Source organism: Corticium candelabrum, chromosome 8 (genome assembly GCF_963422355.1).
Source record: "Corticium candelabrum chromosome 8, ooCorCand1.1, whole genome shotgun sequence".
In the NCBI taxonomy this organism is placed as follows: Eukaryota; Metazoa; Porifera; class Homoscleromorpha; order Homosclerophorida; family Plakinidae; genus Corticium; species Corticium candelabrum.
In genome coordinates, this window is record NC_085092.1 from 4160321 (window position 1) to 4187734 (window position 27414).

General features: G+C 43.0%; 2 protein-coding genes across 2 annotated transcripts; one reads left to right on the forward strand and one right to left on the reverse strand.

Moving 5' to 3' along the window:
• Positions 1–13402: 13402 nt before the first annotated feature.
• Positions 13403–15093, reverse strand: LOC134183490 (lysosomal-associated transmembrane protein 4B-like). The gene is made up of 7 exons (XM_062651040.1): positions 14964–15093; positions 14429–14498; positions 14283–14377; positions 14118–14216; positions 14007–14063; positions 13779–13865; positions 13403–13703 (listed from the first exon to the last, which is right to left on the reverse strand). Exons 1-7 carry the CDS (start codon positions 15051–15053, stop codon positions 13656–13658), a joined length of 546 nt encoding a protein of 181 aa, XP_062507024.1. The 5' UTR covers positions 15054–15093; the 3' UTR covers positions 13403–13655.
• Positions 15094–23953: 8860 nt separating this feature from the next.
• Positions 23954–26845, forward strand: LOC134183763 (uncharacterized). The gene is made up of 2 exons (XM_062651351.1): positions 23954–26614; positions 26722–26845. Exon 1 carries the CDS (start codon positions 24090–24092, stop codon positions 26592–26594), a length of 2505 nt encoding a protein of 834 aa, XP_062507335.1. The 5' UTR covers positions 23954–24089; the 3' UTR covers positions 26595–26614; positions 26722–26845.
• The last annotated feature ends 569 nt before the right edge of the window (positions 26846–27414 follow it).

Genomic DNA, 27414 nt, shown 5'->3' on the forward strand with positions numbered 1-27414 from the left:
TAATTGCTGTAGAAATTGCAAATTATTACCAACAAACTTCTGAGTCGAAAATTAGCAGCAGAAGTACAGGATCACAATGTCAAAGGTAAGTGGTCTAGTCTCAAATGGCCAACCATTTGGCGAAAACAAAAGGTAACTATTACCGGGTTTTCGTGGACGCCGTTGGAAGGTTGTGCAAACAGAATACATGCGTATCTAGGCTCATGCGGGTCGGAAAGCAAAAGTAGAATGGTCAGCTGGCATAGCAATCGCTGAAGATATGTGGTTATACAAAAACTAGCATGCTATAGGCAGGTTCACTTTGCTGACTAAAACAGGAAAACTTTCTAAACTGTCTTAGCCGCTTCTCGATCACTAGAGTCATACATCAATTATCAGACACTCCCGGACACTGGCGTACGGAAACCAGACGAAGATTTGTTGTATCTAAAGCATGAGTGTAGAGAATAGTCACATGGTAACACGAAGTACTAGATGCCGATAGATCACTTGGCGTATTGCTGTTCACGGTGACAAAATAGAACTTCCGCTGCTTTTCTCGTATATCGGACACCCCTATCAAATATCGGATACGCCCATCAAATATCGCACAACCACCGGTTTTTGCTTTCGACGGTACTACAGTTCACTATCTGCACCTATAAATAATAGGTACGTGTCTCTTCTACTCGCAGTGGTAACAACAGATCGGCAGCTTTGCACGTTGCTCTTCAGGAAGATGACAAAGAGGGGCGGGTCTTGTAGAAAGTCAGTGACCGCACCCCTTACGTTTTAGCACGCGTTACGCTGAACAGTGCTTTTGTGCTTTCGACGCCCCTGCATGTGCCGTCTATAATATTTTCGCAGCCATAGCGGTTGGGATGCTTTACCAGACCCTATCTTGCATCCTTCTGAGAGGTCTCTATGTGGACCATTGGTTCGTGACTCAGACACTTGTGGTATAGACGAATGTTAGCTAACAGGAAACAATGATTTCTACTACTCCGGACAGAAGGACGGTGGTTCGTAAACCCTGCCTGTACTGCCACTGACAGTCAATGCTTATGAAATACCGTTTGACTTTGCAACTGATCTCGCGTTGGTGGAAGCTGATAGTTGCTGATTACTAAGCACGCAAGAAGTTTGGATCGTTCTAAACGTATAAACAACGCAGCAAACAAGTAAACTTGGTCTTTCTAACGGTTATGCCTTTGGCGAGACTTATAACACACACACACACGCGCACACGCACGCACACACACACACACACACACACACACACACACACACACACTACAAACACACAGAAATTATAACCCGCGAGGTGCGCAAGCGCGTCGTAGCTTACAGTGGTGTGTCTGTTGTTAATTAATTAATAAGATTTTAGACCTTTGGACCCGTGGACCAAGTGACGTCCAAATATGGGAGGACCAAGGTAAACTTACTATAGTAAGTGCGGGATGCCAAATGCCAGATTGGGCGTGACCTGTACGTCGCACCATGCAGAAGCGTATATACGTTAGCTTCGGCCTCCCACACCAGTGTAGCGCCAATTTAATATGGCGCACGCACGAACGCCTGTGTGTGAATGTGTGTGTGTGTGTGTGTGTGTGTGTGTGTGTGTGTGTGTGTGTGTGTGTGTGTGTGTGTGTGTGTGTGTTTGTGTGTGTGTGTGTGTGTGTGTGTGTGTGTGTGTGTGTTTGTGTGTGTGTGTGTGTGTGTGTGTGTGTGTGTGTGTGTGTGTGTGTGTGTGTGTGTGTGTGTGTGTGTGTCGAGTTCAATCGGTTTTCAATAGGAGGACGATTTTGAATCGGCTCTACACTGGTCTAGAAGGCAGAGTCTACGTACACGTAGGGTCGGGGCGGTACAGTAGTGCAAATGCTTGGGCGAATTTCTTTTACCTTCGCCAGCTAAACGCTTGAAGGGGTAGAGGTACTTTGGTTGAGCGGAAGTAATCTCGATGGAAGGCAGTAAAAGAAACACGTGAGTGGAGACGAGCATGCGCACTCACCTGTTGGTCGAAAGGGATTATGCCCACGAAGAACGCGATCTCCTACTATTGTTTGTAGTCAGTTTTTCTGTTGCTATGGTTGAAGAAACGGATGTTTTGATGCTGAAATAGTACTTCCGTCTGCTTTCCGCCATTTCTCTTGGGCATGCACAATAGCCTACCTCCTCCAAACTCTACCAGCTCAACCGAAATTTCGCTGGTGGAGCTGGTGGAGCCGGTAGACATCTACCATCTAATCTGGTGGAGATAAAAGAAACGTGCCAGAACTCTAAAGCTTTAACCGGTTGAGTTGGTGCAGGCCCGTAGCAAGCATGAAAAAATGGTCCGGTGAAAGATAAAATTAATAGTTATATGCTACGATTGATATTAATATATGAGACAAAGCATTTCATTCAACAACAAAGAACAAAATTGTACAACCATTGAATTAGAAAGCAGTCAAGTCTTCACAGAAACTGTTCCAGAACACTGTGTGTATTCCAACGTAATACATGGCCAGAACATCACATCGCACACCAAATGCCTAAACTCAACATGCATCAGAAATTGGCAAAAATGTTTGATCGGGGCTCTGAGTCTCCCACAAAGTCATTTAGAATTGCTTTCAGGTCCAGTGCATCTGTCCTGTTCATGTGAACATAAAGTAGCATGAGATAGTGTAGCCTCTCTTGCATCATAGCTGTTCTAAGGTAGCTTTTGAGTCGTCTCAGCGCACTAATGATCTTTCAGATGACGCATTGTTGGCTGGCATGACCAACACAAGTTGAAAAAGGCGTTTTATTTGTGATAAATGGACCCTCTGACCATGAGACAACAAGAGAAAATAAGACTTTATGTCGAAGATGGTCATCTTTGTGCTGGTCTCCTTTGATTGAAGTTGATACGTTTGTTGGAAGTGGACTCCAAACGTTTGAAGTTGTGCATACATCTCCTGGTCAAAGTCATCTTTATAGAATGCACAAACCGCTTTCAGATCATCTTCTAACTCCTGCTGTTTGGCTGCCTTAATCAAAAGTGTCTCCAAAGAATGATATATTCTGTAGCCAGGCTGATCAAATCGAAATTGAAGACAGTTGATAATGAGATCGATTGCTTCATAATAGCACTGTCTATAGTGTTCTTTTGGGGTCTCATGAAAGTCCCCTTCACATGAACCCTCACAAAGCCTCCTAGGCATTTTCCTTCTTCGGGGTAATTGTGGGTCACTGACATTCAAATATCTGGCTTTTCTACTCACTTTCTCCCACATCAGGTCAAAGACATCATCATTTCGAAGTGATGTGATTTTATCAACAGTCATCTGAGCAACTTGTTGACCTTCTTCTGAAGACAAAGACTTATGTTGTAAAGTTCTACTCAGATTGTCCACGTGTCTTAATATCATTTCACTTAGCATTATCCCATGCAAATACTGAAACATATCCATTTGGGCTGACACTCCTTGGATTCTGGCCTTGGCCTCTGTGTCCTTTGTTATTGCAAGGGCCTCCTCCCATGTATTCTGCAATGCCTCATAGTTACTGATAATGCTTGAGAGCGTATCAGCTCTCAATGTCCATCTAGTAGGGCAGGGTACTCTGATATCTGTACTACTAGCTGGCAAGCTCTCCTTCAGCTTCATAAGTATCCCCTCCCTACGTGGGGAATATTTGATCAGTTTTGTGATCTCCCGACTTGTGTCTAGTACATCTTTCATCAACTTTGATTGCTTTAGGGTGTCATTTGCAGTGAGATTTAGAGTATGATCGTAACAGTGGGTGAAGACTGCTCTTGGCTCAATATCATTAATGCGTTTAGCAACACCAGTTCTATAGCCACTCATAGCACTGGCACCACAAAAAAACTTCCACGAAGCTTTTTCATACTCACATTCAGTCTTATGAAGACGTTCTTGATCAGAGCTGCGATGGTTGCAGCATCAGTAGTTTAGGTTTGGTAAAGTCAAATAGACTCTTCATCCACCTGCAAGTCTTCTGAAACCCTACGAATGATGACTGAAAATTGCTCTGTTGGAGGCATCAGTAGTTTCATCAGCCATCACCGCTACAAATGGGGAATTATTTATGTCTGTGGCAATATTTTGTAGCACTTGGAGGCCCGATGTTTTGATCATTTCATTTTGAATTTGTGGACTTGTGTAGACATTCTCCTTTCGTTTCAGCCAGTGTGCTAGGTTAGTGTCTTTCTCACTCTGTAGACAAAGCAGCTGTTGTAGATTACCATCTGATTCATTTCCATCTCCTCTAAGAGCAAGACCTGCCTACTCAAGAATCTCACAGACGACACTACTTGAAGAAGCGCTTGTTTATTGTTGACTTTATGGACAGCATGCTCATGAGAAAGATGTTCTCCAACGTCCCTGGTTGTGGCAGGAAGAGTGACCAGACCTTCAACTGCGTCAAGATGACAAGTACTCTTTACGTGGTTTTGAATCCTGTGGCTGCATCTTTCCAGTTTGAAAATCCACGAGTAACCTTACTAATGAATACAATTATAGACCAACAGCCTACTTCTGTATGTTCTAGAGTACTATCAAAAGCAGCATCCGGTTTAGAATTGATTGGTTTGAGAGTCAATGCTTTCACGCACAGGTGACAAAACACGATGTCGTCAGCCTCGTGGTAGTGAAGAAATGGCCACTGCTGAAACCAAGACGGCCTGAAGCAACGCAACTCAGCCTTCTTCCCAAAGGGGGGCTTTGGAAAATCAAAGTTCAGGGGTTGGTGAGGCTGGTTAAGAACGGCTTAATCATCAGAAAAGAATTTCGATGTGCTGGTCGCCATACTTAGAATATTTAGGACAAATCCCGGATGTGGCTTCAAACCCTTCTACTCTTACACTGCATTCTTCCAGCTTTTCTGGTACATATGTGCCTGATAACGCAGACAGAATAGAAAGTAAATAATATATTTTGTCATCTAAAGCTATATAACCGGAAGTCTACGCTATTCTGCCGCTGCTGAAACTACAGTTTCTAAAAATGGTCCGGGCGAATGCCGGACCTGCCGGACAGCTTGCTATGGGCCTGCGGTGGAGATGAAAGGAACGCACCCCTAGCTATTGTACGCAGCATTAGTCACTCTTCTAGACGAGTGCAGCAGAGGTTCCGTAACCTACCTACTCTCAGCCGAGGGTTTAGCACTTAATTCTTCTTTATTTTATGAGTGCATGGTGCTGTATGCGTGAGTGCGTGAGTGCGTGAATAACTGATCGAGTGTCCGCAAATATGTGATGCACTATATTAATATCCAACGTTTCTATTCTGACCAGTAAACGAGATGTCGTGCAAACAACCGCTTGTTCCGTTACTCTTAAAAGACTACGAATGCTCTCCTCCTTGTCCTACATCTGATTGGCTACTGAAAGAAGAAACTCTATCTGGCTTGACGAGCGCAAACCTCGTCTTATTAGCTCTAGTATTTGTGTCTTCTCTCGTTGTTATCTATACGTGGATGCGAGTCAAAGAACTGTACGACGCTTTAGAACGTTTGTATACATACACCTTAGTGCAGATGTTTGTGTCGTTTTTCAGGCGTGAGTTTCCGCATACGATTACTTTACTCATGGTTGTTATCTACCTTGGGACAGGTCTTCCTTATTGTTCGTTATTCGATTGATTAACGAGAAGGCAACGGTTCGTGTGCTTTCTAGGGCTGGATTATGCTCTTGTATATATTTTGGGAGGTCATGACGCCTACTGCTCCCACGACGACCTCTTCAGCACGTTGCTGTATCCGACTACTTTCTGTGTGGTTCAAGGTAATGCGAACAAATATTTTGCAAACTTAATATATAATTATTAACTAGATTAAGTTAATTAACTAAGATACCTTCTAGAAGGCGTTTTCTAAATTAGTCAAAAACCAAATTTAGTGTAACTATATGTAGATTAATTTAATCTTTTGTTAATTGTCTCAGCTACTTCCTTGTTAGTTTTGTTACAACACAGCAGCAGGAATGTTATTCTAATCCTGATCAGCCAAAGCAGTTTCCATGCACGTATAGAAGGGTGTCGAAGGTTTTGAGAACTGACTCCCAACACTTAGCAATTTCTGGCGACAGAATAAACATTGGCGCCAAATGGCTAGTTATATTAAACGAGGGCTAACACGGGCTTGGCTCACAAAGGCAACTTATTCTCTCTTCAAGACCAACGGCCATGCAAGCAGTTTGTATATGAGATTCTACTGGCTAGTTGATTTTCTCTAGGGGACCAGTGTGCTGAGACCCCGTTCACATTTACTACTTTAGCCTAGCTGTTGTACCGCATGCACGTGCCGACACCTCATACCTTTAGCACAGAAGACGTACAGGAAACTGCATGACCTCGCAACATGTCCGTCAATTGGTACCTCGCGCGCTATTATCTAGGTAGACAGGATAATCTTTTGCAGACGTGGCCATACCGTTGTTAGCAAGTCTAGCCACGCCAAGGCTACTACGGGAGTCAGGAGTCTTCTGGCGACAGGTGACTGCATGCTGCCTTAGACTGAGTCGTCCTAGATGTCTGCCACCTAAACTTTATGTCTTTGTCGCCAAAATTTGAAGTCTTTCGTCACTTTTGGCGACATGGCGACAACTTAGACACTCCTGGTCTTCGTAACCAAGGCGTTTACACATATAGGATCGAATGGCATTCATTTTGGGGGCCAACCTCAATGCGTGGACTGGTAAAGGCATTGTACAGCTTGAATGTAACCTCCGGCGACCGAGTGTCGCACATACATGCACACTGCACTAACTTCATTTAGGTTTACTATATAGATTACAAGCTCCAATGCCCGGCTTCGCCTGGGGAACAACACATGCCAGCTGCTTCTCCTTTCCACTTCATAGCGCCGCAGTTGACACACACATTTGTCACAGAGCCAATACAACATGCAAGTGGAGAAGAGACAGGTCGCATTTATAGGTAGAGATTATGGCAGATAGTATCTAAAAATGCGTTTGATGGTATCATAGGTGATGTTGGCCATGAATGATTGCAGTGAATAAAACTGTCGCGTATACAGTTGCAATTGTGTAGCACTCCCGCATATTGCGCTGTCCCGTTGAATGAAATAAAGACACGTGCAGTTAGACAGAACTGGAAGTCACATGCAGTACTCACCCGGATAATCCGTTCCCCGTATCTAACGAAGTCACGACTCGTACCGACTGTCGTCATTTCGACAGTCCCGCTGAACGTCGTCTCTTCGAAGACGTTGCTGGCGTTTCGGGGAACAGGTGCATCAAACACGGCAGCTCTTCGACGGTCGTAGATTGGCAAACGACTGTGGGCGTATTTTTTCAAACCACGATATCAGCAAAAATATTTTCCGTTTCCAAGCATCCCCGCAATAAACGATACCCTCAGCGCGTACCGTCGGATGTCGGGAACGGGCAGTCTGAATTCGGTGGAGATACGATGCGCCGTTCCTGAGATATTCGTGCGCGAGCGGAAGCGAATGCGATCGGCGGGAAATGGCGTCGTTGTGGGAGAAGTCAGGAAGACGAGCACAGTCTCACTTTGACGCGAATGAATTCGACCTGCGCGAGCCAAATTCGGCCGAGATCGGACTCTCCGTTTTTGAGAAATGCTCCAACAGACTGTCACACAGGCATACAGACACACAGAAAGACACCTCTCCTTTATATATATACATATATATATATATATATATATATATATATATATATATATATATATATATATATATATATATATATATATATAGATTATACGTAACTGAAATCTGGCAGACACATACCATGCTGATCATGACAATTGGAGCACATAGAAACTTCTAATTTACTGTCCAAATGATCCACAATACAACTTTCTCCAACCATTCGCTTTCATAACAGATTTAGCTACGTCAACTACGTCTAACACGTCTGCATGCTACATCTTTGCGAACAAAGATTAGATGAACATGATTCAGTCGCTGTTGAGTCATAGGTCTGTAAACGCGTCAGAACTTGGAAAGATCGCTCAGCCATAGCATGCAGTGCTAACCTGAAGAGTAAGAAAAACCTTGAGCAATGGACCCCCTCCCCCCCGATAACATAGTTTGCTTATTTCCACTTTATTCAATACTAGATCCATGCCTCGTACTTCGTAAGGGCCAGAGACTGTAAGGTTCTGACGGAAGACGCAGTCTGAACGTGTGTAGACACGTTATGTGCAGTCTTTGTTACGAGGTCCCGGATGTGCTGAATGTTTTGGATCTTGCTCTTCCCGCTGTTTTCGATAGAAATCGACACACTCTCCGTGTATTACTTGATACAGAAAACGTTTAGGTTAGATTTGGTGCAAATAGAATCATAATTTGGAGAGACGAAAGCAAACTTTCGCCTTCGAGTACCGAGTGTGCGTGCCGACTTTATTGTGAACTGACAAAAGGTGTGGCTGCGTATCGCGAACACACACACACACACACACACACACACACACACACACACACACACACACACACACACACACACACGCACGCACGCAAGCACACACAAACAATTTGAGTTTTACATACTAGATAGTCAGTGACCATGAAGTGCTGATGGCAGAGGCGAATCCAGGGTGGTGCCCGGGGTGCTTATAGGCACCATCTTTTTCAGGTCGCTATTATAGGGACAGGCAAGCAAATAACTGATACAGTTGGTGCCGATAGACCATAAATTTATTCCGTGATGTTGTGGACGACAGAGGAACAGACAGAATATACTCCACCTGAAGAGCCAAGGAGTATTTTAGACGTACAATCATGCACAGTTCGTTTCCAAGACCATCTTTTGAGGCAGCTAGAGGAACGATTCAGAAGGGATCACCAACGTATTGCGTTTGGTTTGTTTTTGGTTGCACGTGTCATGGTAGAAATATGCCAGTGTGCATGCCATGCACTGAACCAGCAAATCTCTACCATAATGAACTTTCCTCACCAGATAACGTAGATATGGAACTGCTTTGCTGGAAAGCAAAATGGGGCAAGCACGAATGGAACATTTCTAGGATACCAAAGAGCTCTATCAAACAATGCTACAAAATATATTTTAAACATCCACACTCTATAGATATACAATTAATTAATGATCACTTATGTGCAGTACTCTCTGTAACCAGTTGTACCTGTCAGCGCAGTATCAGTGGCTTCAAACGTTTTAGAACCACATAAGGTCTAAAATGAGTTGCGAAAGGCATTAATGAAATCAAAATTAGGATTGTGATGCAATTTTGGATAAAGTTTGATAGAAAACATGCGTGCACTATCAACATACTGAGCAATTTACTTAACGTACGTTAGCTGTTTTTTATTAGTATGTTAAATATAAATTTAGCAAATTAATTAATATTATTGTACCATGACACCATTTTGTGGATATGAAATTCATCTGGTGATTATATAGCTAATACACTATGCCACTTACTTTAGCAAAACCTTGTAAATTGTCCAATCATCTTAGTTTGCACCACCTTAACTGTTCTGGATCCGCCATTGTGGGGCATGGTTTCCGTGGCCTAAGTGCCTCCTGTATACGCCTATGCCTCCTGTAAACACAACTAGCAATATCGTCAGAAGAGAATTGCATGTATGACACCAATAATAACAGCAACACTCCCTCTACTACTCAACACTGCACAATATGTCTGCATTATATTTAACTTATTACATCTGTTTGCTTGTGCATTAATTAATTTCGACATGTTCTTGTTGTTGCTGCAGAATCATTTCTTTACTTTACGTTTATAGCAGCGTTGATATTGTTTAGCACGTCTGTCTTGAACGTCTTGATTGCTATCTATGACCTAAAAAAGACAGGAGAAAGGAGCATTCTGAAACGTCGTTCGAAACTAATTATGGCGATTGAGGTCGTTTTTGCTTTTGGTGTAGCTGGAGCAACCGTGTCGGCCGTTCTAGTCACTTCTTGTTATAACAACGACGTTCTTCAAGTTTTGTGTGTTCCAGCAACATCGAACGCTCGTTTCTACTCCTTTACTGTGCCATCACAAGTTGTAGCAGTGAGTGGCTTTATCATGGCGATACTCATCATTAGACGCATGAAACAGGTAGAGACTAAACTAGTATGCGCAAAAATTTGTGCACGTGTATGTGTGTGTGTGTGTGTGTGTGTGTGTGTGTGTGTGTGTGTGTGTGCATGTGTGTGTGTGTGTGTGTGTGTGTGTGTGTGTGCATGTGCGTGTGTGTGCGTGCGTGTGTGCGTGCGTGTGTGCGTGCGTGCGTGTGTGTGTGCGTGCGTGCGTTCGTGCGTGTGTGTGTGTGTGTACAGCTAGATCTTAATGTCAGCTTGCTGAGCGATTAGTATATAATTGGCAATCTACTTTGTCTTTAGGCACAATATCATTTCCATGACCACATATCGCATGACATACACGGGCTTTGTATATTCCTATTTCTTTGTTTCGACTGGGTTTGCCTCCATCTATTTGTCAATACGAAACATGCTATAAAGATGTCCACAACAAATTTGTACTGATGCTTAGTAATTTGTGACATATTGTTTGACTGCTTGAAATTCTCACAGTATGTCGAGTGCTGATGCAAAATTTTAGCATAGAATTTCTTACATTTATTTATTTTGGTTTCTAGTCTGCTCAATTTCAAATCAACAATGGAGCAATCAACAAGAAAAACAGAGTCGCAGGGGTTATTATTACTCGCCATTTTTTAGTTTTGATGACAGTGGCTCCACTTGCTTTTGTATTGAGATTAAGTATGTTTGAGATTTACGCTTATTATTGGTCCGATGAGACTGTCAAAGACATCACCAATTTCATCTTGTGCCAACAGAGCAACAATGGAAGTGACTGCAGGTCGTTTCTCAATGACGTAGGCCTAGCAGTACTGCATTGCACCGTTCCAGTGTGTTATACGACTTTCGGTATTCTACTAATGGTATATAGCCTATTTCCAAGACCAGCCAAAATGCTGTGGGTTGGCTATTACAGAAAGCTTTGTGTTTGTATACATAGGACAGTACAGAAGAACAAAAGTCAGCATGAAATAAACGGTAGAAGTAGCGATAGGCTAGTGACTAAAACCTTGAGAATTGGCGGCGATAATGAAGCTCAACTGGAACAAGCGCTCGACGGGAACGCGAGCACTGCTAATGAAATCAAAACGGAAAACTGTCCATCTTGTCGAATTGAAATAGAAGAGGCTGCAACGGAAAGCAGAAAAACTGCAGCAGTTATCTAAACAGTGCAGACACTAACAACAATCCAGAACGTGTCCATACCAAAAGTGTCCAAAAAATTGTAAAGTCTTTGGTGCTACAAAAGTAGGGCAAGTGGACATCGACAACGCTTGCAATAAAAAAACACAAAGAAAATTTAAGCTAAGACGATCACTGAGGAGAGTATTTTCTGTCAACCAGATGCACAAGGCAGCAGATCCTGAGTCTGGAAGATTGATGAGATCAGTAGAGGCAAGAAATATGCTAAAGAGGGCTAGTTGTGCGAGAGTATATTTTTGGAGCTCGCTGTCTATCAAACAAGAAACGAGACGGGCAAGTTGGGCAGTTTAGACAAAAAGTTACTCACTTTACTTTGAACTCAATTGAACTTATATGTACAAGCGGAGAACTATTGCTAATTAGAGTAAATAGAAAAGCATTGCAGTTCTAAACTCTCGGTTTTTGTGTGTAATCATGTCTCGTTACTTGATAATGTTTGCATGCTGAGATGTTCAACCCAACCCACTGGTCTAAGGTTTCCAATGCAGGCGTTTAATAAACAAAGGGTGCAAAGCTGTAAGTTGCTTCCTCCAACAAACAGGCGCCCGCTGCCATGGACAATGCACGTTCTCTTTTGCAAATTCCACGTACGTACGTACCTAGCACTTTCCTGTCTCCGGTAACAAGTACACAACTTACAGGCGAGTTTCTACAGCCTCATGGGCATGCACGATTAGTACCAACAACTAAAAATTTATGTTAACACAAAACGTTTGCTTGCTAGTTATAAAACGGCAATAAAGGCACTAAGCTACCAATTAGTAACCTGAGTCTACAATATGAATTAATTCCATTGTTTGGGCAAGTTTACTAGCAAAATTATAATCATTGATGAGAATTCCTCGTATACTCTTTCTATGTAGTAGTGAAAGTGTGACAAGGCGAGACCGTTAATTGTCTGTCTCATTGTAGATCACATGTAAGATCTAAGTCGTTGTAGTTCACTGACGCTTCTCTCACAACTATATACAAGTGGTTACTGGTGATGTGTAAATAATTCTCAAGAGTGTATGTATACAATTGGAAAATACTGTTTATCTGTGCCGGCTGCTAGAGCCTGCTACAGAGTTGAGGACAAGTCTTCAATTTCAAAAGCCTGCCATTGACCGATACCAGCTCATCGTAAAAGTCACTGGACTAGACACTTAAACTCTTCAATGTCTTCCGCGTGTCTTTCAAGAAAGTGTCTTTGAATACGCTTAATAAAATAGGGGGACAAGGCTTAGTCCAAGTACTGATCGACTTTTCTGTGTTTCAGAAACCCGAGCATTGCGCAATTGCACAAACAAAGAAATATTCAGGGTCACAACGACATAAATTGAGTCAAAACATTTACTCTAATTGACCAACTTAAGGAAGTGTTCTATGCAAGAACGAAATATCAATAGTTCATCTCTAAAGTACTCTTCTACTGTCTCTAACCAAACATTTGCGATGTTCATTCGTCTATACCACAACCACAGGGTAACGACGGCACACAGTCAACTATATGTATACATGCAGCTTCATGAACCTCTAATTTCGCGTGCATATTCATTTATACCATCAGTCATTGGTTCCGATACCTTGTCTCTGAAATGTTGCAGCACATGGCAAATCCTATGTACATCTTTATATGCCTTACTTATGTCTCTAGAGGACGACTATAGCTTGACACCATAAGACATTATTTTGAACAGAGTAGTGAGAGCATATGTGAAAATTCTTCAAGACACGGCCACTGTGTTGGCACAAGTGCAGTGGTTTGCAGGCGGGCATAAGGAACAAACTATTTGGTGACGTCACTGTCTACAGACGAACACAGGCATAAAGCGTAGAACAGGGCACCGGCTACCAGGAAGGAGACCGGTCGCGCCTCGAAAACAGCCAGCTGTTTCGGCTCAGGCACCTCCTCTCATGCGCAAACAGGCGAATAGCACGTGAAGTCGCTCAGTGAGCACGAGAAAGGCTTGGCTAAATATTTTAGTAGCCAAGGTTGTGTGCTAAAGGAGGAGCGGTAAGGAGGGGCGGGCGGTTTGAGAGTGTACAGAGAAAGCCATAGTTGATAATGCGTGTGGCAGACAAATTTTAAAAGTGTTTCTCTAAGCGAAGGGGCTTCAATCAGTACCCTGTCTTACTTGCTCTTGTGCTAGTGTATAAGACGCCCGCCCACAAGAAATTTGTAAGTCACACATATGCCAGTTGTAACTACACACAATAATTCATACGCCATTTTTCCCAATCACGTGAACAACACTACTATATACCCAAGCACATTAGCTAGCAAGCTACGTTACTAAAGCAAAGCAACTACGACCATCAGCAGTTTCCACTGCAGGCAAGTTATCTAGACTTCAGATTCTAACTGTAAGGATCCTTCGTACATTGGTCCACACTTTCCAACAACAACTCTACCTTTATAGAATTAAACACATCAAGTGTGTGCAAACGTTCTTCAGTCAAGGTTTGTTGCTGGAAGCATTTGGTGACTCAGGAGGGGTTCCTGCATGTAATTACAAGCCACAGATAATTGATTAGATTTTTATATCAGATTAGACAAGTTGGGTCCTATACTAACCATCTTCCTTGCACTAGCACCAAGTGTCATCATCTGCTGTCTCTTAGCCAACTTGTAATATGCTTGAAGATTGTAGATGAAATAGATCTAAAAGTTTACACTCGTCAGCACTGGTTTTATTTACAAGTAAAATATAGTCTCGCGTGGCCAGAACACACTCCCCTCTTGCTTCTGTTTGGCGGGACGGAGAGCGAGAGGTAAGAGGTCTGGCTACGCGAGGCTACTTACTTTGAGTATGGCCAAGACGAAGAGAACTAACACAATTATAATTACAGGAACTGGAGCCTGATCAAACAATTTTATTTGTCAGTTGATTAGAGCACTAGTCTCGAAACTAACCTCAGAAACGTGTAGAAGTAGCAATATGCAAGTGACAGCAGTTGATATCTGCTCTAGAACAATATAGATGAGTAGAGGAAATATTGACCACAAAAAATTCTAGACGTCAAGACAGAAAGAGTCAAATAGCCCAACACGTGCAAAACAGCATGTTTTAAGAGGTACTTTGTAAACACCAATAATGAGCAGTAACGCCAGAAGAAAACAGACGATGTTAGTGGACAGTCCAATTTTCACGAACAACTCGAACCTCACCGTACCTAGTAGGTAAACGTCACATAATATCTTTGGTGTTTAGAATAACAACAGACCGTTGACGCTGGAGTATTGTTCTGCAGCGGCAAATTGAGGTAACAGAATGATGGCCACTGCAGATGCAACCTGCAACGAACGAAAAATACCGAATGAGCATGCAAACTAGAACATAGGAATGCAACGTCCTATCCGCGGGACAGTTACGTATGATCGTGTTCCCTAGGCAATTATTATCATGGCAGATCACTGGCACGCCCACTTCTATTCATAGTAAAACTGTCGCGTGATCATCAGGTGCGCTACAAATTTTGATTTAGACGAACATACCGAAGGCTTTGGAAAATCACACATGACGCGATGTTTTTCAATGAACGTAACTGCAACGTGGGTATACAATGTGCGCATGATCGATGGTCTATGCGGTAGCACCTCTTGTTGATTACAAGGGCAGCAAACGGAGTTTGCTCTTACCTCATAATAGACACGTACGTTGGTTTCTTAGCTATTTTCCTACACTGCCTGCCCGTCTTTTTCGTCACCCATAAGTAGAGCGCAAAGTTTTCTTAGCTAATTAGCTAATGTGCATCTTACCAAGTAGAAAATGCCTATGCCAATCGATCCAGCCTTACGATCCAAACAGAAGCAGCAAGTGGGAATTTGTGGAAGAACGACAACCTGCATCTCGCTTGAAGAAAGTGACAACACAAACACCTCCAGAAGAAACGCGTGATTGCTGGACGCATGCGCAGCAATACCTGACTGTAGTGCATCCCGTTGCTAGGAAAGTTTAAAAGAGCCGGTAGGCTGATAATTCTATATCATCCCGGTGTCACGGACGACGGTCTGACAGAGGCTAGCAATCTTAGGGCTGACATCAGCCCGTTCTTGTGGACGCCATCGCTAATTCTACTACATGATTGAGTGCAAAAGTAATAAAACAAATTACGATACGTGTGCAACAGCAACAACAACACACACAAAACTACTGCGATATACGAGTGCAATCTCTACTAGTATGTCGTTGACTCAACACAAGACAACAAATCATATAATTATCTAATACACGTAGATAGTCACTTGACATAGAAATTAATTAAACACAAAAGAAGCTCCACTGCCGGACAAAGATCCTTCATCGGATTTGTCACTATCAAGCTCGAGATGGTGAGACGAACCAAAACTTTACCCAGCTGGGTATGAGAAGTTTTCTCGTCTTGGGGAAGTTTTCTTTTGCTTTATTTAATCAGAGGACCCACACGTTTGCTATAGGGCTGTAATGGACAATCTTTTTGAAAATTCTTTTTTTACTTCAATAAATAGTTTGATCTTTGGAGTTGAATCATGCCAAGTTTCAAAAATTGAAACGTCAAAAACCGCACCAAATCTGGAATCCAAAGTTTGCCATTTTATACTCTTGAACGATTTTGGCTAACAGAATGCACCTTAGTATTGTATTGTACACATAACTTGTACGCATAAGTTGTTTGTACACGCAACAGTAGTTACACATAAGCTCTCACGATTCTAACGCTAGTGAAGGTTCAAGGCAAGGTCGCTCCCTGTGATGGAGCCCTTCCTTTCTAAGCCCAAATTCATCGTTTATATTATTGTCTTCGGCGTGAGTTCAGATGTTATCTTTAACATTTAGCTATATTACACCGAGTAAAACACTCAGAATGACTGCGTATGAGAACCAACTTGCTGATGGCTGACCTTCACTATCGCCGTCAAGTTATCAATATGTTTTATAAAAGTTGCCGTCAACCGTGGGAGACGTTCTTTTACTTTTCTCTGATGGTTTCCATGTTCGAAAAAATTACGATTTCCTTAGTCTCAGCAACGAGAGAACTTTGCCTCCGTAGAAAAACTTTCACTTTCCCTGTTCTCAATGTGGCTGTTATTGTCAACGTCGCTTCTTCTAAACTCAAATTCGTGGTGACGAAACGTCGCAAAAGCAAGAAATTTGGCGTTTGCGGTTATTTCCGGTATTTAAATTTAACTGTCGAAGCAGAATCCCCATATAATCAAAGAGAAGTTAGAAAGGTCTCTTTTCTACGATTTGGTGCGTTTTCGCCGGATTTTGCATTTCTAGAGTTGGTGAGTACTCTGGAAAGATATCCGACTGACTATTTATCAGTCTTTGGCGTTTCTTCAAATTCCCAAATTCCGGTTGTCAACACAGAATGGTCATACCTTTTTTGAATTTCTTTGTTTTTCGTTGCCAGGAAGACGCGGTGGTTGCAGACAAATAAATTTTGGCCGTTAAGCATGGCAATGATCGACTGACTTACCTAATTAGATAAACTAAAATCCAAGTTTCAGATTAGTAAAGATTTCCTTGCATTTTGGTAGATTTTTCCAACTATTGCAATACCATAATGTGTAGCTCCCCTTCACTGATTCCTTGACTTCGTCTTGAAATGAACATGCTTTTGAAGAACTGTTGATACGGCAGGGGCGTAGCCAGGCATGTTTCAAAGTTGCTCGGAAACCCCCAAGAAGGTGGGTGTGTCTACTGCACCGCGTATGCCCCTCTTCTGATTCGCGAAACTGTAGGTCTCTAGAAAAATAAATTACAATGAAGAAACAGGACAGTCGTTGCCACTGTTACCGTCGTTTGGTTTTGTCAAGAGGACAGAAGACGAAGCTGACAGAACAAGTAACTCGTTTTTTCAGCGGCGTCACGTGAGCGCAAATACTGGCGGGACTGACTCGCTGCTGAGACTTCGGCTCCGGTCTTTGATATTAAAAATTTTGAAAATTTCCCAAAAAAGTGGTGGAGCTTTAGCTCCCTCTAGCTCCTATTACGCGACGCCGCTGGTTTGTTGCCTTATTTTGCGCTACTAGGTTATTTGCCGGTCAGTTGTGAAGTATGTATTATACGGGCTAGCTGACCTGCACTTCATTCATCAAATAGAGTTTATATCAATCTTTGTCGCAACAGGCCTCGGCAGTTGTTTCCGTTTGTCTTCCCCGTCATCTTCCGTCCTTTCTCGAGCGACTTGCAGTGAACAGTCCAACCCGGTTCATTCAGCAGCCTGCTGCTCACAGTCTAACAATTGCCCTGACTAGGAAAGTATAGTACGGATTATCTTTGTTCACTCACTGATGAAACGAAGTATAGGCTTCACATTAACGATTTTCCGGCCAACTTCCGAATTCAAGGTTTCTAGCAAGAAAGAGTGCGGTAAAACCAGCATCCATGGTTAAAAGAGTACCCTTGTTGGCCTACTCTCGGAACTTTGATGGGGGCTACTGTGTGAACTGTATTCTCTTTGCCCAGGGCCGCTCGTCCCTTAGAAAGTTAAGAAATCTCATGACATGTTTTACTTCTGCGAAACAAACTCTTCAAGAAGTCAATGTGCAGGCGACTCACAGAGTAGCAAAGAAGGATTCTGCAGCATACATATGTCAAATGGGAGGGTGGACTTTCGTCTGTTACGCAGCAGTTGCAAACTCAAGCTTTCGATGTTATTCAGAGAAACAGAGACATTTTGAGGAGTATTCTCAAAGCAGTTATATTTTGTGGTAGCAGAACATTGCTCTAAGAGGTCATCGTGAGAGCAAGCTTGCAACAGATGAGGAGTCCAAGCATGTGTGCAATACTGGGAAATTTCAAGCACTTCTTCGGTTTGTTATGGATGCTGGTAATCAAATTCTCAGTGAGCACCTTGCAACTGCACCTATAAATGCACACTATCATTCTCCAACTATCCAAAATGAGTTAATTGCAGCTACTGGCCAATGGATACAGAAAAACTCGTTCAGGAAGGTAAATATGCCTGGTTCTTTGCAGTATGTGCAGCCGAGGCTGCTGATGCGGCCAACAAGGAACAGCTTGCACTTATCATTCGGTTTGTTGATAAATCAGGTCTTGTTCATGAACACTTCTTGGAGTTTTTGCGTTGTGCTTCTGGCGTTAGTGGCGAAGTAATTGCCCAGAATCTACTGCTTAGTTTGCAAAAGCACTCCCTTGATGTCAATAATCTACGTAGACAAGGTTATGACGGAGTTGGGAACATGGCAGGAAAGTATCAAGGAGCCGCTGCTAGCGTTCAGTGCAATCATCCTAAAGCAATTTATGTCCACTGTGCAGTTCACACCATCAACCTATGTATCGTGGCTGCTTGTAAGGTGCAGGAAATTCGCAATATACAAGGCACTCTAGATCATATATACCTTTTCTTCAGTTTGTCTCTAAAACGAGTACAAGAGCTTCAGGTACATATAAAAGAGCTACATGTAGATAAACGTCGAAGAACAAAACTGGTTAACACATGTAAAACTCGTTGGGATGCCAGAATTGAGTCTTTCCAAGTTTTTATGAAACTATTGCCTTCGGTAGTCACTACACTGGAAGTTGTCAGCACTAGTCAAGATTGGAATGCAGAGTCATCTACTAAAGCTGCAGCTCTTCTGTCTTCAATCACGCAGTTCGAGTTTATAATTGCGTTAGGAGTAGCACATGCCTCCTTTGGTTTTTAAAGAGTTTGACAGTTTCCTTGCAAGGAAGTTGAAGGCAGATTCCAAGACATCTGCTCCGCCTATGTTGAAGTTGATAGCGTCAAGACTGCTCTGTATAAAGTAAGAGAAGACATCGATACTTTCCACAAAAATTGTACGGCCTTGCCGTTGCTTTGGCGAAGGCGATCAATGCTTTTTACCTTCAATTCCACGCCGTTGTGCTCGACAGACTTCTTCAGGCGTGAGTTTCCGCATACGATTGCTTTGCACACGGTTGTTAACTACCGTGGAACCGGTGCTCCTTATTGCTTGTTATTTGATTGATTAACGAGAATGCAACGGTTCGTGTGCTTTCTAGGGCTGGATTATGCTCTGATACATATTTGGGAGGTCGTAACGCCTACTGCTCCCACGATGACCTCTTCAGCACGTTGCTGTATCCGAGCACATTCTGTGTGGTTAAAGTAATGCCAGAGAAAATATTTTACAAACTTAATATCTAATTATTAACTAAGTTAAATTAATTAACTATGGTACCATCAACAGGGAGTTTTCTAGATTAGTCAAAAACCAAATTCAGGGTAACTATATGTAGATTAATTCAATTTTTTGTTTACTAGTTAATGTCTCAGCTACTTCTTTTTTGTTAGTTCTGTTACAGCTCAACAGCAGTAATATGGTTCTAATTCTTATCCGCCAAAGCAGTTTCCATGCACGTATGCAAGGGCGTCAAAGGTTTTGAGGACTGACTCCCAACAATTGACAAGTACTGGCGACAGAATGGACATTGGCGTCAAATGGCTAATTTAATTAAGTGAGGTATAATCCGGGCTTGGTTGGGATCACGAGACCAGAACAATGTCTTTACTATTATTTGTATATCTCTTGATACCTTATTACTCACGCAGAGTTTACAAAATGGAACTTGTAAACCGATCTCTCTTCAAGACCAACGGCCATACATACAGTTTGTATGATATTCTACTAGCTAGTTCATTTTCTTTAGGAGACCATTGTGCTAAAACCTCTCTCACATTTACTACTTTAGCTCAGCTTCTGTACCGCATGCACGTGCAGACACCTTATACTTTTAGCACAGAACACGTGCAGAAAACGGCATGGTTTCGCAACATGTCCGTCAATTGGTACCTCGCGCTCTATTATCTAAGTAGACAGCATTATCTTTTGCAGACGTGGCCAGACCGTTATCGGCAGGTCTAGCCACGCCAAGGCTACTATTGGAGTCAGAAGTCTACTGGCAACGGGTGCCTGCGTGCTTCCCTAGACTGAGTCGTTCTAGATGTCTGTCGCGTAAAATTCACGTCTTTGTCGCCAAAATGAAAAGTCCTCGCCAATTTTGGTGACATGGCGACAACCTAGACACCCTTGGTATACGTAACAGTGGCGTATATACTTATAAAATCGAATAGCAGCCATTTTGGGGTCCAACCTTAATGCGTGGTAAAGGCATTGTATAACTTGAATGTAACCTCTGGCGACCGAGTGTCGCACATACATGCACATTGCACTAACTTCGTTTAGCTTTAATAGATTATTATACGCAACAGAATCTGGCAGACACATACCATGCTGATCCTGACAATTGAAACACATGGAAACTTTTAACTTGCTGTCCGAATGATCCACAGTACAACTTTCTCCAATCATTTGCTTTCATAACAGATTTAGCTACGTCAACTACGTCTAACACGTCTCTATGATACATCTTCGTGAGCAAGGATTAGATGAACATGATTCAGTCACTGTTGAGTCATATGTTTATAAACTCCTCAGAACTCGGAAAAATCGCTCTGCCATAGCATGCAATGTTAACCGGAAGAGTAAGGAAAGCCTTAAGCAAGCGACCCACCTCCCGATTGCATAGTTATTACTAAATCTGTGCCGCGTTCTTCGTAAGGACCAAAGACAGTAATACTCTGACGGAAGATGCAGTTTGAACGTGTGTGGACACGTTATGTGCAATCTTTGTTACAAGGTCCCGGATGTGTTGAATGGTTTTGAATCTTACTCTTCCCGCTGTTTTCGATAGAAATCGACACACTCCCCGTCTAGTGCTTGGTACACAAAACGTTTAGGTTGGATTTGGTGCAAATGGAATCATAATTTGGAGAGGCGAAGGCAAAATTTTCCCTTTGAGTGCCGAGTATGCGTGCCGATTTTGGCTACGAACGGACAAAAGATGTGGCCGCATATCGAGAACACACACACACACACACACACACACACACACACACACACACACACACACACACACACACACACACACACACACACACACACACACACACACACACACACACACACACACACACACACACACACACACACACACACACACACACACCTAAAATGCCTAAATGTCAGGAGCTGCCTCTCAGATGTCACGCCCTCCAGCTGTTAAGCTGGGCTCTGTGCGCTACTCAGGAAACTCTGGGCCTGCAGTAGCAAACTCCTGGAGACGGGCCAGGCACTCGCAGGAGCAGCGACTTGTGAAGCCTGCTGTGGTGTGAGCACCCAAAGTCTCACCAGGACCCAGTGGCTGATGCCACGTCACAGGCGATGACCGCTTAGGACCCCAGTCAAAGACCAGGTACTCATTTATACTCCTGAGTCGAGAGAAGCAAATGTGTCTTATTTTCTTGCTTAAGGAAATTATGCCATAGCTCACCATCACTGTGACCTAAACTTGCGACCATTTAAGGTCCCGGATGTAAACACTCCATAAGATGACTCTCTAACCAACTGAGCTATCGCACCACACACACACACACACACACACACACACACACACACACACACACACACACACACACACACACACACACACACACACACACACACACACACACAGACACAGACACAGACACAGACACACACACAGACACACACACAGACACACACACACACACACACACACACACACACACACACACACACACACACACACACACACACACACACACACACACATAGACACAGAAGACACAGACACACACACAGACACACACACACACACACACACACACACACACACACACACACACACACACACACACACACACAGACACACACACAGACACAGACACAGACACAGACACAGACACAGACACAGACACAGACACAGACACAGACACAGACACAGACACACACACACACACACACACACACACACACACACACACACACACACACACACACATAGACACAGAAGACACAGACACACACACAGACACACACACACACACACACACACACACACACACACACACACACACACACACACACACACACAGACACACACACAGACACAGACACAGACACAGACACAGACACAGACACAGACACAGACACAGACACAGACACAGACACAGACACAGACACAGACACAGACACAGACACAGACACAGACACAGACACAGACACAGACACAGACACAGACACAGACACAGACACAGACACACAGACACACACACACAGACACACACACACACACACACACACACACACACACACACACACACACACACACACACACACACACACACACTAGGGTTTTTACATACTAGATAGTCAGTGACCATAGACTGCTGATTGGGGCAAAGGCGAGTTCAGGGTGGTGCCTGGGATGCTTATAGGCACCACCCTTTTCAGGTTGCCAATATAAGAACAGGCAAGCAAACATGAAGATGCAGTTGGTGCTGATAGACCATCAATTTATTCCGTGATGTTGTGGACGGCAGAAAAACAAACAGAATATACTCCAGCTAAAGAGACAAGGAGTATTTTAGACGTACAGTCATGCACAATTTCTTCCAAGACCATCTTTTGAGGCAGCTAGAGGAAAGATTTAGCAGAGATCACCAACTTATTGCGCTTGTTTTGTCTTTGTTTCCACGCGTCATTTAGAAATTTGCCAGTCTGCATGCCATGCACTGAACCAGCAAAGCTCTACCATGATGACCCTTTCTCACCAGATAACCTAGATATGGAACTGCTGTGCTGGAAAGCAAAATGGAGCAACCATGAGGGAGACATACTTAGGAAACCAGTGAGCACTATGAAATAATGCTACAAAATATATTTTAAACATCCACACTTTATAGGTGTACAATTCATTAATGATTGTTTGTGTACAGTACTCTCTGTAACCAGTTGTATCTGTCATCTTAGTATTAGTGGCATCAATCGTTTTAGAACCACATAAGGTCTAAAATGAGTTACGAAAGGCATTAATGAAATTTTGTGAGTATATAACTAATAAACTATGCCATCCACTTACTTTAGTAAAATCTCAGTTTTTCAGACATTTTAGTTTGCACCAACCTTAATTGACTGTTCTGGATCCGCCATTGTGGGGTCCTGATCCCAATGGCCCCAGTGCCTCCTGTCTACGCCTATGCCTCATGCAAGCACACCTAGGCTCTAAACATTTATGGACAATACCGTCAGAGGAGAATTGCATGTATGACACCAACAAGTACAGTAACACTCCCCTCTACTACTCAAAAGAGCACAATCAGGTTGCATTATATTTAACGTATTACAATTGTTTGCTTTTGCATTAATTAATTTTGACATGTTCTTGTTGCTGCTGCAGGAGCATTTCTATATTTTACGTTTATAGCAGCGTTGATGTTGTTTAGCACGTCTGTCTTGAATGGCTTGATTGTTATCTATGACCTAAAAAAGCCAGGAGAAAGAGCATTCTGAAACGTCGTTCGAAACCAATAATGGCGATTGAGGTCGTTTTTGCTTTTTTGTAGCTGGGGCAACCGTGTCGGCGTTCTATTCACTTCTTCGTATAACAACGACGTTCTCCAAGTTTCGTGTGTTCCAGCAACATCGAACGCTCGTTTCTACTCGTTTACTGGGCCTTCACAAGTTGTGGCAGTGAGTGGCTTTACCATGGCGATACTCATCATTAGATGCATGAAAACGGTAAAGACTGAACTAATATGCGTAAAATTCGTGTTTGTGCGTGCGTGCGTTCGTGGATGTGTGTGTGTGTGTGTGTGTGTGTGTGTGTGTGTGTGTGTGTGTGAGAGAGAGAGAGAGAGTGAGTGAGTGAGTGAGTGAGTGAGTGAGTCACGAGGAGGCCAATCAGGAAAGAAAGATATCGAGAGAAGATTCAGATTATTCAAAGAAGAGAGATTCGGAGAGCTGTTTCAACTCACAAAGATTACAAGACACAAACAAAATCAAGGAATTTTGGATCAGGAGACAGCCCAGGATATGCCACTCAATCCTTGCCTTGTTCGTTCTGTTAGAAATAAGATCAAGTCGGGCGAAATCTCAAGAGCGGCAAGTCTATTAACAAGCTCCGGAGTTGCTGAGGACTCGGATGACACCCTAAGAAAGCTGGAAGCAAAACACCCAGAGCGTAGGTCCGTCTCAACTAACTTTCAGCCATACTTTCCACACAGTTTACAACCTTTACAGATACCAACTGAAACATTCATCAAGTCCTTACGAGATTGCCCCAATGGGTCCAGCTGTGGGAATGATGGGTGGAGGTTTGAGCACTTGAAAGTGTTACTGGAGTCAGATCTAACCTGGACTTCTCTCTACAATATTTGCAACATCATCCTTGGCGGTCATGTACCTGATCCGATAATGAAGGCATTAGCAGGAGCTAAATTGATTGCTCTCAAGAAAAACGAAGTAGACGTACGTCCTATTGCAATTGGCAACTGTATTCGACGACTGGTGGCCAGAGCAGTGTGCTCTCATTTGAAGAAGGAGATGGCAGACTACCTTGCACCTCATCAATATGGAGTGTCAACACCTGGAGGAGCTGAGGTTATGTCTCACCTGATTCAATTGTGCTCACAACAAGATGAAAACTCTGTCATTTTGAAAGTTGATGCAAAGAATGCTTTCAACACCATTAGTCGTGACATCATTCTGGAAGAGGTGGCAGTCCATTTTCCACAAATCTATCCATTTGTGGCAAAATGCTATGTCAACTCCACCCCACTGGTAGTGTCACTAAACGGCCAAGATACTACTATTCAATCGGTGGAGGGTGTGCAGCAGGGTGACCCCCTTGGACCATTTCTCTTCAGTCTTGCTCTGCACTCTGTCATCTCGAAACTCTGCGTCAGGCACCCAACGGTTTTAATTCCTTGTTACCTTGATGATGCCACAATCATTGGGCCCAAGCAAGATGTCATCTCTGCCTACCTTGAGATGAAAGACCGACTAGTCAACATCGGATTAGATTTGAGAGAAGATAAATGTGAGGCTTACAGTCCTTCAGGAATAGCTGATTGGGTTTTGTCCATACCCATAAGAGACGAAGGATTGGAAATACTGGGCACTCCAATAGGATCGGATTCCTTTGTTAGGGAAAAGTGCATAGAGACAGTAAAGTGTGAAAGAGACTTTCTAGCAAAGTTGCCTCTCTTGGATGACATGCAGTCTGGATTACTACTTTTACGGTATTGTGCAGTTCCCAAGATTACTCATCTTCTTCGAACTGTTCCACATTCGTTGATAGCTGAAGCTGCAGAACTGCATGATACCATGATAGTCAAGGCTTTCGAGAACATCATAGGATGTGGTGCTCTCAATGCTCTGGAATGCTCACAACTTCGACTTGACATTCAACAAGGAGGTTTTGGTCTTCGGTCTGCAAAGCATTCTGCGTTTGAGGCTTTTCTTGGAGGTTGGTCCAACACTCTAGGTCATCTCCCTCATCGTGATGGTCGTCTGAGTAGTTTGTGTGATGGCCTCCTAAGAGATCACGACAAAGATCAGCCTCTAGTTCTCAGTGAATTGACAAGTGCCCTGGCAAATCTTCACCAGCAGTTCGACGATACTCGAAAAGTGTTATCATGTATATCAAAACTTCCAGATGCTCCAAAGAAACTTCAAGGAAAACTTCACCAAGCCAAGAAAGCTGTTGAGTTCACCCAGGTTTTACAACAATGCACCAATAGTTGTGAGCAAGCCCGAATACAAGGTTGTGGTGGTCCAAATTCTGGGGCTTGGCTGGATGCGATTCCGAGTACGCATCATTTTATTCTCGGCAATGACAACTTTGTCAACGCTGTTTGTCTGCGACTCGGTAAAGCCATCCCGTGCTTGCATTCTTTGGACCAGTGTGTTGCTCAGTGTGGTCAGCCCATAGACATTGAAGGATACCATGCCATGACCTGTAAGTGGGGTGGAGGCCCAATCAAACGACATGACAGTGTACTCGACTGCTTTTACGACATGTCCAAATCTCTTGGATTCCATTGTCGCAAAGAGTTGACAGCGCAATTCGAGAATAAGCAACGTCCTGACATCGCCATATACAATTATAAAGATGGAAAAAAGCTTCTCTTAGATGTAACCATCACCCATCCCTTGGCGAAGCGGTCAATCAGTGCCAGTTGTAGCAAACCTGGTTTTGCAGCAGCCGAGAAGGAGAGAGAGAAAGATAGCAAGTACCTTGTCAAGTCAACAAATCTTGGGTATTTGTTTCGTCCCATTGCCCTAGAGGTATACGGCCGTTGGGGAAACACAGCGGAGACGACACTAGAAGAACTATCAAAGAAGTCCCCTCAATCTACAGGCTTAAATCCCAGCGAATTCAAGCTACATTGGAGAAGGAGAATAGCGATCAATCTTCAAAGGGCCAACTCATCAATCATCCAAAACAAGGTGTCTGCCATCGTTGGAAAGTGTATCGGAAATCCTGATGCTGCTTTTACGATGTCAGCAAGATACTTTGGTGGTGACTTTACGTAGTTAGCTGTGAGTTTGTGTAGGTGTGTTGTAGTGTTTAGTTTGTATTAGTGATAGTGATGTTCAAGTTATTTGTCTATTTAGTTAGATATACAAGTTTTCTTGTGAGTGAGTGAGTGAGTTTGTGTAGGTGTGTTGTAGTGTTTAGTTTGTATTAGTGATAGTGATGTACAAGTTTTCTTGCGAGTGACTGTCAGATAAAGTGTGTTTACCAGTGAAATTGAATAAAGTGAGTGAGTGAGTGAGTGAGTGAGTGAGTGAGTGAGTGAGTTGAAACAAAAGTGAGTGAGTTGAAACAAAAGTGAGTGAGTGAGTGAGTTGAAACAAAAGTGAGTAAGTGAGTGAGTCAATTTGCTTGTTTTACATGTTTCCTTGTATGCAATTTTAGTATTATTCTATGCTGACCGAGATTACTAAATTAGCTAATAACAGTTGTGATTACTTTTTTCTGAGTTGAAATATAAGCGAGCGAGTGAGTGAGTGAGTGAGTGAACGAGTGATTGAGCTTCCTAAATTAGCTACTAACAGTTGTGATAGCAGTTGCGATTACCTTTTTCTGAGCTGAAATAGAAGTGGTGAGTGAGTGATTGATTGAGCGTGGTGCTATATCTCAGCAGGTTATAGTGTCATCAAATAGAGCATGTAAATCTGGGACCTTACTGGGTTGCAAGTTCACAATGCTAGCGAGCTAGAATATAGTTTTCTTGAGCAAGAAACTCACTCAAAATTGCCACTCTCGACTCACGAGTATAAATGAGTACTTGGTCTTTGACTGCATGGGGAACTAAGCTTTGACATGACATCAGCCACTGGACTTCAAGTC